An 18,765-nucleotide genomic window follows, 5' to 3' on the forward strand; every position below is an offset into this window, starting at 1 on the left:
TACAAAAATTTTTTTTTTCTCTCTTTTTGTTTTGATTCCACGGTCAAGGTTTGTTTATTGGACTTCGTTGGTCGCGGTTATGATACCAATACAAGCGGGTGCGAGGGGTGAGTCCCAGTGGCAAGTGGTACTCAATAATTCCGGATACGATTGCGAGTCCGAGCACTCACCGTGGCAAAATTACCATTAGGAAGGGAGACAGTGGCGGTAGTGGCGAAAACAAGGAGGCTCGGTCATCTGATGTGACCCAGGCGGAGGTCTTTGGGATACGGTTATCGATGCATTTTTTTTTGATGTTTTTATTTGTTGATCAATGAATACTGCGCATTGGCGTGTGATTATCTTAAGCTTGCGGTCACCTCGCGGAGTTCGGCTCGCGGGATGCAGCGCTGGCGCTTTGACACCCCCCACGTTCCGTCTAGGGGGGGGAGAGTTGTAACGTGGCATTTTTGATGCCCGTTACAAGGGGCTCCTTGAACCCTGGGCGGAACCAAAAATTTAGGAATTTCCGAAATTGAGTCGCGAAGTCTTTGGAAAAGAGCGCCAGGACTAGAGACACGCATCCGAAACTACGAGAGGGGACACTTTAGCGACCAGCGTAAGATATTTCAGTTTTTTTTGTTTTTTTTTATTTTTCGAGCTATCACGGCATCAGGCAAGAAGTCGACACCGAATTCGAGGAAATTGCGAAAGGGCGGACTAGCAACAATTGCGAAGGAAGGATGTCGAGGCTGCGGAGGGGGAGCCGACGCAGATCCCCGCATCGCGGGAATCCAAGGTGGACGCGATTCCCGCTGGCGGCCGGCGCGCCGCAGCCTCTTCCCCTTCGCCCCGCCAACAATTGACCAGCGGACTCGCGACGGACCGACTAGCGACGAGGGAGCACCACGCTCACCGCCAAGACGTCATGGAGCTGCGCGGAGGACGAGATTGCGAGCTAGCTTTAAGTTCTGCGCAGCGATGCGATCGAAGGTGCGCGTCGAGTTGCGCGATCGACGAAATCGATGACGGATCGATTATTGCGTATTCTTGGGGGTATGACGTCACGGGTGGGATGGCGTATCGAGATCCGTGTTGCGGCAGGTGGTAGGTTTTTGAAACCACTCTAGTTCTGGCGGTCGTGATTAGTAGTCGCGTTTTGGGGGAGTTTCGCGAAGCAATGGAGTCGCCCAAAAATCGCGAAGGGAATGGAAAGGGGGTTGCAAGGATGTAGAAGGTAAGCGCTGCTTCTATCCCCGCGATTGAATTTCGAGCATAATTGTGAAGAGGCTTGCCGAGTAACGGATAGCCGTTTTGGATTTGCGTTGTAGAAAAGTACTCGAAATTCTTTTGCCGATTCTCTTGCTTCATGACCGTAGCCTGAGTACGCGGGTTAGAGTAAAGTAAATTTTGAGTTTCTGAAAACGTTGAGTAGAGTCACGGGTTTTAGTTGAATCTTTTTCGTTAGTGAAACCAAGTATAGCCGAATTTCACCGTACCGGGTCGAGCCGCGTTATCGTTTTCTTTTTGTGTCACCTCTCGAGTAGGTCGGGAAGCACCGAATTGGAGTGCTCGGTTTAGCGGGTAACGTTTTGGGGAATTCCGAAAAGAATTAAGTTCGGATGCGTTGCGATTGCGTATAGTTTAGGTTACGTTTAGTTGCGCCTGCATTGAGTTCCGTACCCGTTAGTTAAGATAATGTAGGTTTAGTTGAGTTACTTTGAGCTTGTGTTTAGTTGAAGTTAAATATAGTGGTGCTTGCACCTAGTTAAGTTTACGTTTAGTTAAGATAGTGTTTAGTCGAGGTTCGGCGATGTATAGTCCAAATTGCCGTTGCGTTGCGCAGCAGTTGAGACGAGAAGTTTGAGCATGGTGTTTTAGTTTGCGAGACCTGACGGCGCACCGTTGAATAATTAGTTTTAGTTTCGTTTCGAGCAATCATCGCCATGGAGAACAAATGGCGAATTGGCGAATTGAGAATTGCGTATGAGGATGTTGCGATCGTCGAGTGACGTTTTAGTTAGGGAGCCGCGAGCTCATTAGAGTAAGAATTAGAGTAGGTTACGTGTAATTTTCTGTTTAGTCTTAGACTCGCGATGAGCGATTTTTGAATTATATTTTTTTTGTTTTGTATCACCGCTATTATGAAATATAAGATTTTCTTTTACTTTTGGTAAATAGCGTGTGTATTTCGAGTGTCTCTCTCTCTCCAAAAATTACCCCTCCCCTCTCCGCGGTACTGAGCTATCGGGCATATGCCCGAGGAATAGCGTATTAATGATTTCGAGGCGTGTTAATCACGCCAGGCGCCCAACAAAAACTTTGCGACATTGTTTTAGATCCAGGGTACATCGTGGACGCCAAATTATTGTGCACGCGGTAAGTTCTCGGTCATTTTCTCCGAGTGACCGAGGAGCAGGAAAAATCCACGTCACAATATATATATATATATAATATATATAGTTATACATATTGTACCAAACATTCCTTTAATTATAGCGATTATTCACTGCAACAACACGTGTTGGTTATCTCAACCTGCCCAACAATCATCATTGTTAAGTCTCTACAATAGAAACTTACATATATACTTACATATAGGAAATTCTTCATGTCCGTGCTAAAATAAATCAGACACGGGGAACTTATATATATATGAGGATGATACGGACAAAGCCTATGAGGTAACAAGACAACAGGTACAACCCGTGTCTTACAGAGGTAAATCAAGAGGATCAAAACCGAGTGCGTCCAGAAGTGCTTACCAGAATCGTCGCTTTATATCACATCGATCAGATAAGAACGAAGAGAGTAAGTCGTTATTGAGTGAAGAACTCAAGAAGAAATTCTACCCTGGCGTCAAAGACAACATGTCAGCGATGGATAGATTAGAGGCGTATAATACGTCTAAAGCCATCACTTTAACGGTAACAACTCGTGCCATTGGCTTCTCGACAATGCACATTTTCGCTTGTCTATACGAGTTTAACAACGTTCCAATGCGCGGAAGCATTTATCAAATGTATCGCGTAGCTCTCGCTGTGTTCGAGGCTAAAGTTCAATTTACCCAGAGAGGGGTCTCATTAATTATGAACAACGAAAAAGATTTTAAGCACCATACTTTCAACGAAGATTGGATGCAAGCCGCTAAAGCGGTTGTTGTTCTACCGGACCAATTAAGTACCGTTATCAATGCGGTTGGCAAGGTCACGGTTTACGATGCAACGTATGTAGGGGAGCCCGGGGCTAAAAGTTCCGGGGGTAAGTTGTTCCGACAGCTGTAGCTCGAAGATGCAAAGAGATATCGATATTTTTCAAGCGCGCCTCGATTCGTCACCAGATCACGCCACTGTGTCAGCCGTTCCAGTAGCGTTCGCGCCGGCCGTCAGTGTGGTTACAAAGTAGGACCAGTCGCGCGCCAAGTAAGTAAATATTTTCGTATCTTTATTTTTTGGTCTATTTCGATTATTCAACGTTGGTGTCTTTGATTGTTTCGTCTTTATGGATCGATACACATTCAAAAACATTATGTAACAGCGCATTTTCGCCTATTTTCATGTATAAACACAAAATGGTATCAAGATGCCATGTGTGTCGAACGGGGCTAGTTGTTACCGTGATTTGGGGCACGTTGTTACTTTAACAACTTGCCCCATCGCAAATGTACAGCTAGTCTATATCGATTCTTAATTTGTTTTAGGATGCGAACATACAAACGAAAGACGGAGAGGGGTACCACTTCCCTAGAACTTATGCAAAAAGCAGCTGAAACTGTTATTAAGGAAGGCTGTAAGGTAAAAACAGTTGCTAAGGAATTCCAAATATGTCATATGACTTTGTCAAGATTTGTGAGAAAACTAAAAACTGGAGAAAAGGCCACAGTGGGATATAAGCCAGTGAGGTTGGTTTTTGATGAGCAGCAAGAAAAAAGTTTATCAGACTATCTTTTGAAGTGCTCCTCGATCTTCTTTGGTCTTCAACCGCAAGAAGTAAGAAAATTAGCCTACGAATGTGCGCTGAAATTTGACGTAAAGAACATTCCATCGACTTGGCACAAAAATGGCATGTCTGGTCCTGATTGGCTAAATGCTTTTTTAAAGAGGAACCCTAAACTGTCAATAAGGGCTCCCGAAGCAACAAGTTTGAGCCGAGCTACTTCATTCAATAAGACGAACATTGATAACTTTTTTCATAAGCTCGGTGATACTGTGCTCAAATATAACTTGCCACCATCCAGAATTTGGAACTTAGATGAAACAGGTGTAACAACGGTTCAAAACCCAAAGAAAATAATCGCTCAAAAAGGCATCAAGCAAGTAGGAGCCGTAGTATCGGCTGAACGCGGCACATTAGTTACGTGAATCGTAAATAATTTTTGAACTACTGGTAAATTCGAAAAATTAACGACGGAGCCAGGAATCGAACCTGGTATCTAGCGATGCTTTACCGGAGCCTTACTCCACTAGACCACCTAGCCGCCCTAGGGCCACAAAATGAATATTGCCTCGTGATTAATATTAATGTTGATGATGCATATCCGCATTTCAATATTAGACGGTCATTGACTGTCTTACGAGCTTCGCACCAAGAAGCGTAAGATACCAAAATGTAAACACTTACAGACATTCTTACAAATTTGTGTCTCGAAGAGGAAGAACACTTTCTATATTCACACGCACATTAGTTACCGTTGAAATGGCAGTCAGTGCATCGGGAAACACTATTCCACCGATGTTTGTCTTCCCACGACTCAAATTTAAAGACATATTTATCCGAGACGGTCCACCCGAATCTATTGGAGCGGGCAATAGCTCTGGATGGATGACAGCAACAGAGTTTATGATATATATGGATCACTTTGTAAAACATGTGAAGCCAACTCTATCAGAGCCAGTCCTGTTGTTGCTGGACAATCATTGTTCTCATATTGACATAAACGTTGTTGAAAAAGCAAAAGCTAACGGGGTCATAATGCTTTCGTTCCCCCCTCATTGCACGCATCGCCTTCAACCTTTAGATGTCGGTGTCTATGGGCCGTTTAAAAGTTATTGTGCGACAGCTCAAGATAATTGGATGCGCAATAATCTTGGTAAAACCATGTCCATCTACGAGCTTCCAGGGATCGTTAAACATGCTTGGCTTCTAGCAGCAACTCCCAACAACATAGTTAATGCTTTCAAGAAGACTGGAATATGTCCACTCAACAAGAATATATTCAAGGATGAAGACTTTGCGCAATGTTACGTAACTGATCGCCCTTTAATTGAAAGTCGAGAACTACCTAATTCAACGCATCGGACCGTCGAGGAAAACGAACCTCAGCCAGGGCCCTCCAACGTTCATAACGCAGGACAATCGTCTCTAACTGAAGTCGTTGAACATCCCATTGTTGACCTTCACGGAAAGAAAACGGTTGATAATACAGTAATCTTTTCACCTGAAGCAGTCCGACCACTGCCAAAGGCACCACCAAGACAGGGGAATTCCAAGCGTCGTATTAGAAAATCAGCTGTTTTGACTGACACGCCGGAGAAAAATGCTTTAGCCGAAGAGCAGTCGAAAAAAAGAAAAAAAGAGAATGAAAATTCACAGAATAAAATCAACGGAAAAGGAAAAGGAAAGGGTGAAGGTTTAGAAAAACGTAAGGTTCAAGGAAAGGGTAAGGCCCAAGCTAAGCGAAAGGTTCTTCAAAAAAATACTGAGAGTGATAATGAGGAAGACAGCTTGGAATATTATTGTATTGTTTGTTGTGATGCATATTCCAAATCACAGTCCGGAGAAACGTGGATCCAGTGTCTGCTGTGCAAAAACTGGGCTCATTCAAAATGTATTAAAAACATGAGCAAGGCATCAAATGTTTGCCCAAACTGTGATTCTGATGAGTCGTGTGATGATTTTTTGTAATTTTGTATGTTTGTCAAAGGCTGATTATTTAAAATAAGTTAAGGGTTGATAAAGATTTGTCACTCATCTCATTAATATAAGCATGTGGAAGATAAGGCTGATAAATATAGCTAATTTTTGTTGATCTGGTTCGTAATACAGAGTTTTTATGACTGTTGACTTAGTAATAAACAAAGACAATTATCTACCTATTGAACTGTACTGTTTTTTTTTTTTTTTTTTTTTTTAATATATTTGTAAGTATCACTACCTGAACAAGTACAACTTATAAATAAAATTCATGTGTTTAAATCATCAAAAATTGAAACATTCATTCGAAAGTGAATTATTACTTCCTAGTAACAACTTACCCCAATGCAGTAACAACTAGCCCCACGAAGGGGTTAGAAGTTCCTTTCCAACTCACCATAAATAAATAACTTTATATGAAAAACCTATGATAATATATCATATATAAGCTTAAAACCACAAAATACAATACATTTAACGATAAGTTAGTCAACAGTCAAAAGAATTGCAAACACTTTTGCCAGTCATTTTTTATGTTTACCCAAAATCGGAACTTTTAGCCCCGGGCTCCCCTACCGAAGCTCGCTAAAGAGAACTTCCATGAGGATACTTTCATACCTCAAAGTGAACAAGTTGTTCTTTCAAATTTACGAAATGTCGTGGAATCTTTGTCTAATCCTGACACACCTGTCCAATACCGGAGGGCGTTCTATCAACACAGCCCGATACCCGGAGCCATTTGGCATGGACAGCCGGAAGAACCTCTTTTACATAACCCGGACGACATTATCCCGCCCAATTATCAAGTAGTAGATCTTCAAGATGATATAAATGATCTACGGGCGAAGATGACCTTCTTTAATAAGAAGGCAGGAAAGTATTTCACCAAGCCGGTCGAATTTACTTATATATATATATAAGTTCCCCGTGTCTGATTTATTTTAGCACGGACATGAAGAATTTCCTATATGTAAGTATATATGTAAGTTTCTATTGTAGAGACTTAACAATGATGATTGTTGGGCAGGTTGAGATAACCAACACGTGTTGTTGCAGTGAATAATCGCTATAATTAAAGGAATGTTTGGTACAATATATATAACTATGACTAAGTTATACCACTCTACAGATTTTACCTAAATCAACACAAATTGTTGGTATTCTATAAGTTGGAAATGAGTGCGACTATGACGCAGCATAGTTTATCCACGACTGCTCTTTTCGAGTCCAGTCGTTCGTAACGCCACGCTAAGCCGACCAGTCCTAGGACTCACGCATGTAAACAACCAACAATAAGTTTGGAGGCCGTCAAACTTACATCCCCCCTCTCAAGATACACATGCAGGTGTGGAGGATGGGAAGTAAGGGATTAGTTTACTAGTGTGGAAAATGTTGGATTCCTCTTTTTTCCACTGTCAATAATAAATATCCGATCTGATATTCTGTAGGACTGGATTTCTAGATAGGCAGTCTGCTTCCAGATTTTCTTTACCTGGGTTATATATTATTTCAAAATCAAATTGTGATATGTAATTCAAGATTTCTCGTAATTCCGGATCTTTACAATTGTTAATATTAAAGTGTTCTAATGGTTTTATGGTCCGTATGAATGATAAATTTATGACCCATTAGGTAATATTGCCAGTACAAGATGGCTTCTTTGATTGCTGAGCATTCTATGTAGATAGCTTTTTTCGTTTTTTGTCGTTCTGTTAATTTTCGAGAGAAATAGAATACAGGTTTTAATGTTTTGTCTGCTTGCGGTTGTTTCAAAATTGCACCTACACCTTGTAAGCTAGCATCAGTGTAAATATAAATCTGACTATCCGGATCAAATATAGCTAAAATCGGTTCCGAGCACAACCAATTTTTTACTTTCTCAAAATTTTCCTGGCAAGTTTCTGACCATTGAAATTCCACGTTTTTTCTCAGTAGATTATGGAATGGTTCTAGTACTATTGAAGCTTTAGGGATATACATATATGTAATATGAAAGTGTATTTATGAACTTATAATCTAATTAGTCACTTTCTATAATTTTTCTATGCTCAAATTGAAAGCGCGGCGAGCGTTCGCTGAAAGTGCTCGAGCAACAGCGTGCTGTTGATAACTGTCTGCCGCGGTTTTAACCACGGTTTTTTTGACTGCCATTTTGCATATGGCTTTTAAAATGAATACATATAATATTCAATCAATCGGCATTGATGTATGTGGTGATTTTTTGAGTTCAAAATCTTACGCTACTTTCACGATGTCTACCAGCACTTTAGCCATTAGCAGATTGTCTGCCGACAATTTTCCGCGTTTCTCAACCTTTAAAGTGCATCACGGGTGTTTGACACCCGCAGAAATGTTTAAGGTCCCAAAAACATTACTTAATTTGAAAAAAGTGGGTATATGTCGCCATCTACCTGCAATTGAGATCACTAACTGTAAGTAAAGTAGGTTAGTATATTTTGGTAAGCGTCAGTATACGAACAGATGCTGCGCAAAGTAGACGTTCTAAAATCCGCGGGTGTCCGACACCCACTGTGCACGTAGTGGGTGAAAAAGTGTTTTTGGAGCAAATTTTTTCTCTGTTTTAGTATACGTAATTAACAATAATTTAACGTAAGTACACTATCGAAAGTGAAAAAAATTTTTTATTTTCATTATTTAACACATTTTTGCTTTGTAGATGGCTTATAGCCTACGACCACGCTTGTTGCGTGAAACGTTATTAGAAACGGCAGACGATGAAGAGAATTTTGGCGGCCAAGAAAGTGACGCAGAAGAAAATTACTCTGATTATAGGCATTCAGATGATGCAGATGAAGAAGATGATTCTGAAGGTGAAGTAAGTGATGATGAACTTGCCGATGAATTACAAGAGACTTCCAAAAAAGCACTTGAAAAAGAAGATGCATTGGACAACGTTTGTCTTGCGAAACGGCTTAAAGCAGCGGGAAGACCAGTTACGAAGTTGTATGGTAAAGGTGTAGGAAAAAACCGTTTCGTTTGGAGCAAGATTCAGTCGTCGCGGCAGTCGGGTAAGAATTAAAATATAACTACAGTTTAGTAACGTGTTTGTGTGCGTTCAAAGCAGAACACCATACTGCAAAGTTTCGGAGCAGCTGCTTCGAAATATTTGCTTCGAAATATATTGATGTGAAAGTAAATAAGCTGCATCTGCGTTACAGTAAATCGTAATCAGTAATTTTTATAACGTTTTTTAGATCGACTCAATGCTTCTTTACCTGAATTTGTACCTGGTCCTATTGGCGATGCTGCAAACTGCCAGACAATTTTTGAATTTTGGAATATTTTATTTAATGATGAGATGATAAACATTATTGTAGAGTGTACAAATACCCAAATTGAAAATGTATGTTCTATTGCGATGGCTATGGGAAAAAAAATGGAAAGTTATGAAAGACTCACAAGTTTCAATGAAATAAAAGCATTTATTGCTATATTGTACCATTCCGGGATGTGGAAAACTAATAGAGTAGATGTGAAACTGCTGTGGGACTATGAAAATGGAATTTCATTTTACAAATGTGTCATGCCTTGCAGAAGATTCTTATTTCTGTCCGAACACTTGCGTTTTGATATAAAAGAAACAAGAAATCCCGAAGATGAATTAGCTCCTATACGTAAATTGTGGGAAATTTTTATTAGTAATTGTACAAAAAATTACAACCCCAGTAGTGAGTGTACTGCTGATGAGCAAATTCATGGGTATCGAGGACGATGCAGGCATAGAGTTTATATGAAATCAAAACCGGACAAATACGGGCTGATGGAAAAGTCATTGAATGATGCTAGAACGAGTTACTTGGTATGTTTTTATCAATTTTTATTTTTTTTTATAATTTAGAGGTATAATTAGTTATTACTTTTTTTTCTTTCAGATCTTTGCCATTCCGTACTTGGGAAAAACTCACGGATTATCCAAAAATGAATCAGTACCTGAATACTTCTTTCGAGAAGTTACAACTCCAATTCACGGAACCAATCGCACTGTCACGTGCGATAATTGGTTTACAACAATTCCTCTTTTATTAAAAATGTTAAATGATCAGTATAAATTAACTGTCACGGGCACTCTTAGGAAAAATAAAAGAGAGGTTCCTGATGAGATGAGAAAATCCAGTAAGACAGTGCCAGATTCAAGATATTGTTTCAGCGACAGTCTTACGTTGCTCAATTACACTCCTAAAAAAAATAAATTTGTTTTATTGCTTTCAACGTTTACATCATCTACTGCAATAACAGATGGTAAGCCAGACATAATTCAACATTATAAGAAAACAAAAGGAGGCACAGACACCTTTGATAAATTATGTCATGCATTCACGACGGCTAGGAGAACAAAAAGATGGCCTTTAAGGCACTTTTTTGGTATTTTAGATCAAGCTATGGTAAATTCGAGAATACTTTTGTCGTGTAAGCTAATCAATGAAAGAAAACCTGCTAAAATAACAGCGCAACAATGTATGAAAAGCGTCATTCAAGAGCTCAGCAAACCCTACTTGTTAGAAAGGTATGAAATTCCAACTTTGCCAACAGCTATAAAATATGGAATACAAGGAGTTTTAGGTTTGGAAAAAACATCATCAGGCGAGACTTATGACGTTGTAATTGCAGCACAGTATGCAAGATGTGCTTTTTGTAAATATTCAAAAGAAAATGACAGAAAAACCAAGTCTCGTTGTGGCTCTTGCGAGCGTCCAATGTGCAATTTGCACCGCGTGGGTATATGCAAGGAGTGTGCATGTGTACAAGAAGATTAATACTTGATTTTTTTATAAATAATACTTTTTTATACGATCCTTTTTTATGTGATCCTTCAATATTTTGTATTATTTCATTATTTCGATCCTTTTTTTATTAAATAAAAACATGAAAATAGCTAAGAATTGATGTGTTATTTTACCCGAAAAATTGGCACTTCAAATGTGCAAATAAATATCTTTTTTGAAAACATCCGTATTATAGTATTTTTTTCTAAAAGTATAGTATTTGAAGAGTACCATCCTAAATTTTTAGCTAAAAATATTTAAAATTACGCGAGATACAATTTTTTAAGTAAAAAAATCCATTTTTTCCATTTTTTTTCTTTCAGCAATTTTTTTTGTGTTATTAAAATAAATAAATAATTAAAATACCTACTATATAATAAAATATATATGTTAAACTATATCGGATTAAATTTTTGTAACAAAATATTCGATAGCGGCTGAGTAATTAACGTTCAAAGTCTCGCGGGTGTCGGACACCCACGATGCACTTAATGATCCGCGAAACAACGATGCACTTTAAAGGTTAATAATAAATAAAAGCTGTTTTCATAATTATAATTCATGTATCTTATAAAAATTTTCATATCGAAATTTGACCTATTTGACCGTCCACCCTCGCTTTAAGCCACGGGGCCGCGCTGGCAGACAACACGATTTGAACTTTGCTACACGAAGGGATCCTTTTAAAGTAGGAATCAGCCATGTATCAAAGACAAATTTTTTTATATAGTCAGCTCTTAGACTATAACGCTACGACAACTTGTTTTGGTTTCGTCATTAATTTTGTTTAGCTTTATTAGACAACTGGTGATCAAGTTGTAACACAGTTAGATAAGTATGGTGACGCGACATACAATAATTAAAATGTTCCAACATGTTGTTTACAACAATTTGCTTATTATTGTTATTATTATAACAAACGCCGGTAGTTGATAAGATAAGGAAACGTGTTTTTGCTTTCATTTTCCGTGCCGTTGAGAAATTGTTTTTTATTTGTATCTCTGATTATACCAGGCAACGAGCTATTTTCGGCAAATTTAGCTTTCGAAGATAATTAAAAGTGAGGCCTGCGAGGTATTTGCTAATGAATTTGTCCATCTTCTCTTTGTGTAGGCGGCGCCGCGCGGCGTTCAATCGTCCAACAGACGAAGAAACCGCCAACTCTCCGGCTACGATAGCTGCTGCTACGCACGCCGAGACCCCGCCTGCACAGGCAGGTGAACCATTCGAGGTCGTATTGAACCCCGACGAACCGAGCACGTCTGGAGGTACTCGCCGACGCATGTCGACTCCCGAACTGTTACGCATCTTGCAATCAGAAGATGATGATAGCGACGCAGAAGAACTTGAGGACCACGATAACGTTCGCGACAATGATTGCGACATAGAGAGAGCCGCTGCAGTATCCGACTTTGAATGGCCTGTCCGATTACGAGTTGGTTGTATCTGACGCTGAACCCGACTCGTACCGTTTAGAAGAAGCGCACATCGATGGCCGCCGTGTTGTAAACTTGGAGCATCTTTTCACTGGTTTCATCCGGAAATTCGGGAATCACGCACCGGCCATAAATTGTCCGATGCGTTCCCTGGTAATCGCGGATTCGCGCCAGCAAGGCTTGAAGAAACAAGTATTTTTTCAATGCCAAATGTGTCTGTATAAAGACAGCGTCTGGACAGAACCGGAAAATCTTTAATCCATGGACATACATCATAGCGCGGTGGCCGGATGCATAACGAGCGGAATAGGGTATTCACAATTGGAACAACTCCTTGCAGCGGTTGATGTCCCAAACATCTCGCAGCGGACCTATTTGAGGTACGAGAACGATATAACGGTCCAGTTCATGAATGCCGCCCACCATGAAATGTGAGCTGCTGGGGAACTTGAGAAGGAATTAGCTCTCAAACGAGGTGATGTCGTTGATGGCATCCCTCATATCCCCGTCGTAGCGGATGGTAGCTGGATGAAAAGATCTTACCGAACCAAATGCAAATAGTAACTGTACCTCGCTCCATCATCCTGAGCTTATCCACTAGAGGCATTGGCTTCGCTGTACGCTTTATCATATCCAAGTTTGCTCGTCTAGCAATTAGGAATTTAAATTTTTATAACCTTTGTTCTTCGCTAGAAAGTAGGACTCTCTGTTTGGAGTTGGAGCGATCGTCGGGTATCATACGCAGAAGGTCCTCTGCACCGGGGTGCGTAACAAATTTTGTACCACGTGTGAGAGGGCGGCCCGTACTGGGAAGGAACCTACGGAGCACACGTGCTACAAAAATTGGGATCGAAACCGCAGTTCGACCAGCATGGAGAGTGACGCTATCGTCACCAGCAGTCATCCAGCATTGATACGCATGGACTTATCTACTCCACTTTGATCGCCGATGGAGACAGCAGCGTGTACGAGAAGATCTTAGACAGCAACCCGTACCCGAATATGATTGTCAAGAAGGTCGAATGCATCAATCATTTGTTGCGTAATTTGGCAACGAAAGTAAAAGAAATTGCGCCAAGTTGTAGAAGGTTGCGTACTCAGGCTGCGAACTGCCGTATCGAAGGCTGCAAAATTCAGATCGACGGAAGACGGTCCCACAAGCCTGAAGGCCCGGAAGCTTTCTGGAGATATTTTGAATATCCCGAGCCACGTGTTTGGTGAGCATAAGAAGTGCGCTGAACTAGGGTACTTTTGCGATGGATCGTTGAAAGAAGGCGAAGAAAACCACGTTCCAGTTCTAAAGACTTTCGGACTCTACGACAAGATACAGGAAGCCTTTTCTAGTCTGAGTTGCTACTCTGACAGCATAATATTAGGCGTAAACAGCAATAGCGTGGAGAGGTACAATTGGGTATTTGCATGATTTTTATATTTCTTAACTTTTGATGTTTTTCGATTCTATAAATTTTTTTAGAATTTTTGAAAAAAAAATATTTTGTTTTTGTTTATAAATATTTAAATAATTTAATAAATAAAAGTGGTCCTAAATCACATAAAAGTCACGTGACATGAAACGGAATGTGATTGGTTTGACGTCATTGTGCTGCTACTGGCGCGTTTATTTGAATCCACAAAGAGTAATGTACAATATTTTCTAGCGCTAAAAAAATTTTAAGTAAGTTTTTTAAACTTTAAGTTTGATACATTGTATAATTAATGTCAGACTTCAGTGAAAATAATTAAAATAGAAATCAATTTTTGTGTGGTGTTTTTTTTTTTTCAACTCACACGGATAATCGTGTGGAGGTTATGATCACGTCAATGTTATTATACTAAGATTGTTAAGCAAGCATTAGTTTGACAGCAGTGCAGTTAGTGATTATTAATAAAATAATAAAATGCCCCGACGAAAAATGGATCCAGGTTTTAGTGAAGCACGATCTGATAATTTACCACGAGTTGATGCATTTATGGTTGCATCCTATCTCGCATCTAACTCTGACTTTGTATCAGCAGAAATGAAAGGAGCAAAAGCTAACCTGTACGTATAGGGGGGGGGTAAGGTATTAAAATTTTTTTTTTTTCGATTTTTTTTTTATTGCTTTAAATGATTGCATTGCTATTCAAGAATGTCGTGTTAAAATTTCACATTGATCGGAGCAAAACTCTCAAAGTTACGAGCATTCAAGCGAGAGTACCTCCGAGCGGCTCCGATCCGAATTTCTATATCTGCGCGGTCTCGCAGCTGCGCGCAGCTCGGCGAACAGAGACCCGTACTGCCTACCTGCTGGGCCGGTCTTCTGTTGTCCCCCTAATATATACTCTCATAGGGACGCTCTCTTGGATGGTCTGGCTTTGTTTGAAGCATAGAATATTCGTTAGATGAGCACCGTACACCGTGCCGAGCAGTACAAAGCAGTAGCTCATTTCGTCTGTGTCGTTTTCGTGTTTGATTTTTGTGTGGTTGTTACTCAGAGTGCTGTTGAACATGCCTCGAAAAGTTACCAGGGACATACGCAATTCTACTGGAGAAATAAAAAGTCGACCAAAGAAAAGAATACCGCCTCAAAAACGTAAGCAAGACGAGGTGACTGCTAATAGTGCTTCATCGAAAAAAATCAAGCAAACTCCCAAGGTAGATGTACAAGAGGATATGAATCAACATTATAGAATAATAGATTTCATGTTGGTTTTTTCAAGTATCGCAAGTCTTGTTAAATGTGTAAATTGTGGTGGAAGCGTTACATTTCAATCTTGCAAAAAAGAAGGCCTTGGTTTCAATATCAATGTTAAATGTGAAAATTGTGTGATGCCGCATTTTATTCCATCTTCTGAGAGTTAAATTCTTGTTCATATGATGTGAATTATCGATTTGCTTTTGCAATGCGAATGCTAGGCCAAGGTTTAGCTGGGTGTAACAAATTTTGTGGACTTATGGATTTGTCTAGTACCTTCTTGTCAAAACCAGTGTATAATAATTATATGTGTAGAATGAATGATGTAATAAAATTTGTTGCCAAGAGATTATTAAAATCCGCTACAACGGAAGAGAAAGAAGAAACGAAAAAAGCGAATAACTTGGAGAAACATCGGAATTGACAGTATCAGGTGATGGCACGTGGAAAAAGCGAGGATTTTCCTCATTATATGGAGTATCTTCTCTAATTGGTCACTACACTGGTAAGGTAGTCGACATTCTGGTGAAAAGTTCTTACTGTCACGACTGTAAGACTTGGGAAAAAAAATTAGATTCTGCTGAATATGAAACATGGCACGAAGAGCACGTAAATAATAATAAATGCAAAGCAAATCACACTGGTCCCGCTGGAAATATGGAGGTATCGGCTATAGTCGAAATGTTTCAAAGGTCAGAAGAAAATCTTGGAGTTAGATACCGCAATTACATCGGGGATGGTGACTCGAAGACCTACACTGGAGTGATCGATGCCAAGCCTTATGGACTGGATTTCATTGTAAATAAGAAAGAATGTATTGGTCATGTACAGAAACGTATGGGGTCACGCCTGCGCGGACTAGTGAAATCGAGCGTAGTTGACACGCAAACTAAGACTGGAAAAACTATTAAAAAGAAGAGCCTGTCTGGCAAAGGGAAGCTGACTGCTAAATTTATTGACAAATTAACTGTATATTATGGACTAGCTATACGTCGTAACCATGAGTCAGTCGAGAGTATGAAAAATGCAATATGGACAACGTACGATCACTACAGTTCAACGGACAAGGAACCGAAACACGAGAGATGTCCTATCGGTGCAGACTCTTGGTGCGAATGGCAGAAAGCTGCAGCTTCAGGTGCCCTTCGGAAGTTCAAGCACAGCTACTCAGCTCTTCCTACAGATGTTCTCGAAGCTTTGAAGCCTATCTACGAGGATTTGAGCAAGGATGCTCTCTTACAGCGATGCGTCGGTGGATTCACACAAAATAACAATGAGAGCTTGAATCAATTGATCTGGAGAATTTCTCCAAAATCTGTGAGTGGCACATCAACAATTGTAGAAATTGCGGCAAATGTGGCTGCATGTACATTTAATGAAGGAAGTTTTGCCCTATTATTATTTATGCAAGAGATGGGCATAAGCATGGGGCCGAGCTCTCACGAATGGGCGCGTCAAGTTGACGATTTGAGGATATCGAGAGCAGAGGAGCAGGCAGCTCTCGACAGTAAAGAGGGACGTATTTTACGTAGGCAAGCCCAACAAGGTGCTCTAGATATCCTGGATGAAAGCGTCTTACTGTATGGACCCGGCATAGACGATTCTGTGTAAGTATAGAGTGATAATCGACCGTTACTCCAAATTTTCCAGTTGCAAAACTTTGAACCGCTCTCCTGAAAACCTACCATTTTTCAAGTCCGTGAACACGATAACTCAAAAAGTTCTGGACCGATCCTTACGAAAATTTGCACAGTACTACTTTATATGATTCTCCAGGTAACAATGGGAGCTTTTGTCGATATTTTGATTATTGTTAATTTGACAATAACAAATAGATCGATTTTTTTGACGAAAATCGCATTTTTGACTTCAAAGTGCTCCCAAAAATTTAGAAATCGAAAAATCGAAAAACCCCCACATCAATACCTGTAAAAACATCTCCTCTAACGAATTCTTTTTGAATTTTTGGTTTCAGATGATCCTGCGGTCACTTATCGTGTTCACCGCAAAACAACTTTTTTCCGAGGCACCGCGGGAGATCTGCTGGGAATTATTTATTTATTAATATTTTTCAACAAAAATTTACCAGAATGTTCTTGAGATGATGTACAACAACATAGAAAAACATTAAATGTACCAACGATATTTGTATCGCCAGGAAAAATTCACAAAAATACGTCTTATTTTGACCGAATTAACCTTACCCCCCCCTTAAGCCACGGGGCCGCGCTGGCAGACAACACGATTTGAACTTTGCTACACAAAGGGATCCTTTTAAAGTAGGAATCAGCCATGTATCGATGACAAATTTTTTTATGTAGTCAGCTCTTAGACTATAACGCTACGACAACTTGTTTTGGTTTCGTCATTAATTTTGTTTAGCTTTATTAGACAACTGGTGATCAAGTTGTAACACAGTTAGATAAGTATGGTGACGCGACATACAATAATTAAAATGTTCCAACATGTTCTTTACAACAATTTGCTTATTATTGTTATTATTATAACAAACGCCGGTAGTTGATAAGATAAGGAAACGTGTTTTTGCTTTCATTTTCCGTGCCGTTGAGAAATTGTTTTTTATTTGTATCTCTGATTATACCAGGTAACGAGCTATTTTCGGCAAATTTAGCTTCCGAAGATAATTAAAAGTGAGGCCTGCGAGGTATTTGCTAATGAATTTGTCCATCTTCTCTTTGTGTAGGCGGCGCCGCGCGGCGTTCAATCGTCCAACAGCCGAAGAAACCGCCAACTCTCCGGCTACGATAGCTGCTGCTACGCACGCCGAGACCCCGCCTGCACAGGCAGGTGAACCACTCGAGGTCGTATTGAACCCCGACGAACCGAGCACGTCTGGAGGTACTCGCCGACGCGTGTCGACTCCCGAACTGTTACGCATCTTGCAATCAGAAGATGATGATAGCGACGAAGAAGAACTTGAGGACCACGATAACGTTCGCGACAATGATTGCGACATAGAGAGAGCCGCTGCAGTATCCGACTTTGAATGGCCTGTCCGATTACGAGTTGGTTGTATCTGACGCTGAACCAGACTCGTACCGTTTAGAAGAAGCGCACATCGATGGCCGCCGTATTGTAAACTTGGAGCATCTTTTCACTGATTTCATCCGGAAATTCGGGAATCACGCACCGGCCCTAAATTGTCCGATGCGTTCCCTGGTAATCGTGGATTCGCGCCAGCAAGGCTTGAAGAGACAAGTATTTTTTCAATGCCAAATGTGTCTGTATAAAGACAGCGTCTGGACAGAACCGGAAAATCTTTAATCCATGGACATACATCATAGCGCGGTGGCCGGATGCATAACGAGCGGAATAGGGTATTCACAATTGGAACAACTCCTTGCAGCGGTTGATGTCCCAAACATCTCGCAGCGGACTTATTTGAGGTACGAGAACGATATAACGGTCCAGTTCATGAATGCCGCCCACGATGAAATGTGAGCTGCTGGAGAACTTGAGAAGGAATTAGCTCTCAAACGAGGTGATGTCGTTGATGGCATCCCTCATATCCCCGTCGTAGCGGATGGTAGCTGGATGAAACGATCTTACCGAACCGGAAAGTAGGACTCTCTGTTTGGAGTTGGAGCGATCGTCGGGTATCATACGCAGAAGGTCCTCTGCATCGGGGTGCGTAACAAATTTTGTACCACGTGTGAGAGGGCGGCCCGTACTGGGAAGGAACCTACGAAGCACACGTGCTACAAAAATTGGGATCGAAACCGCAGTTCGACCAGCATGGAGAGTGACGCTATCGTCACCAGCAGTCATCCAGCATTGATACGCATGGACTTATCTACTCCACTTTGATCGCCGATGGAGACGGCAGCGTGTACAAGAAGATCTTGGACAGCAACCCGTACCCGAATATGATTGTCAAGAAGGTCGAATGCATCAATCATTTATTGCGTAATCTGGCAACGAAAATAAAAGACACGCTGAAAAATAAAGGTCGCATAG

General features: G+C 40.6%; 1 protein-coding gene across 3 annotated transcripts in view; it reads right to left on the bottom strand.

Annotated features, from left to right (window-relative positions):
- Window positions 1-18,765, bottom strand: part of CycH (cyclin H) — a 118,976-nt gene that overhangs the window by 82,501 nt on the left and 17,710 nt on the right. For 2 of the 3 annotated variants that reach the window (XM_046621535.2, XM_046621534.2), the window contains exon 7: window positions 9,392-10,089. The exons of the other annotated variant lie outside the window; for it this stretch is intronic. In XM_046621535.2, the coding sequence (XP_046477491.1) occupies window positions 10,078-10,089 (12 nt within the window). In that variant the 3' untranslated portion in view covers window positions 9,392-10,077. Of the gene's footprint in view, window positions 1-9,391; window positions 10,090-18,765 lie in introns of those variants that run through there. 3 annotated transcript variants of the gene reach the window in all.

This window comes from Neodiprion pinetum, chromosome 4, assembly GCF_021155775.2.
Source record: "Neodiprion pinetum isolate iyNeoPine1 chromosome 4, iyNeoPine1.2, whole genome shotgun sequence".
Classification (NCBI taxonomy): Eukaryota; Metazoa; Arthropoda; class Insecta; order Hymenoptera; family Diprionidae; genus Neodiprion; species Neodiprion pinetum.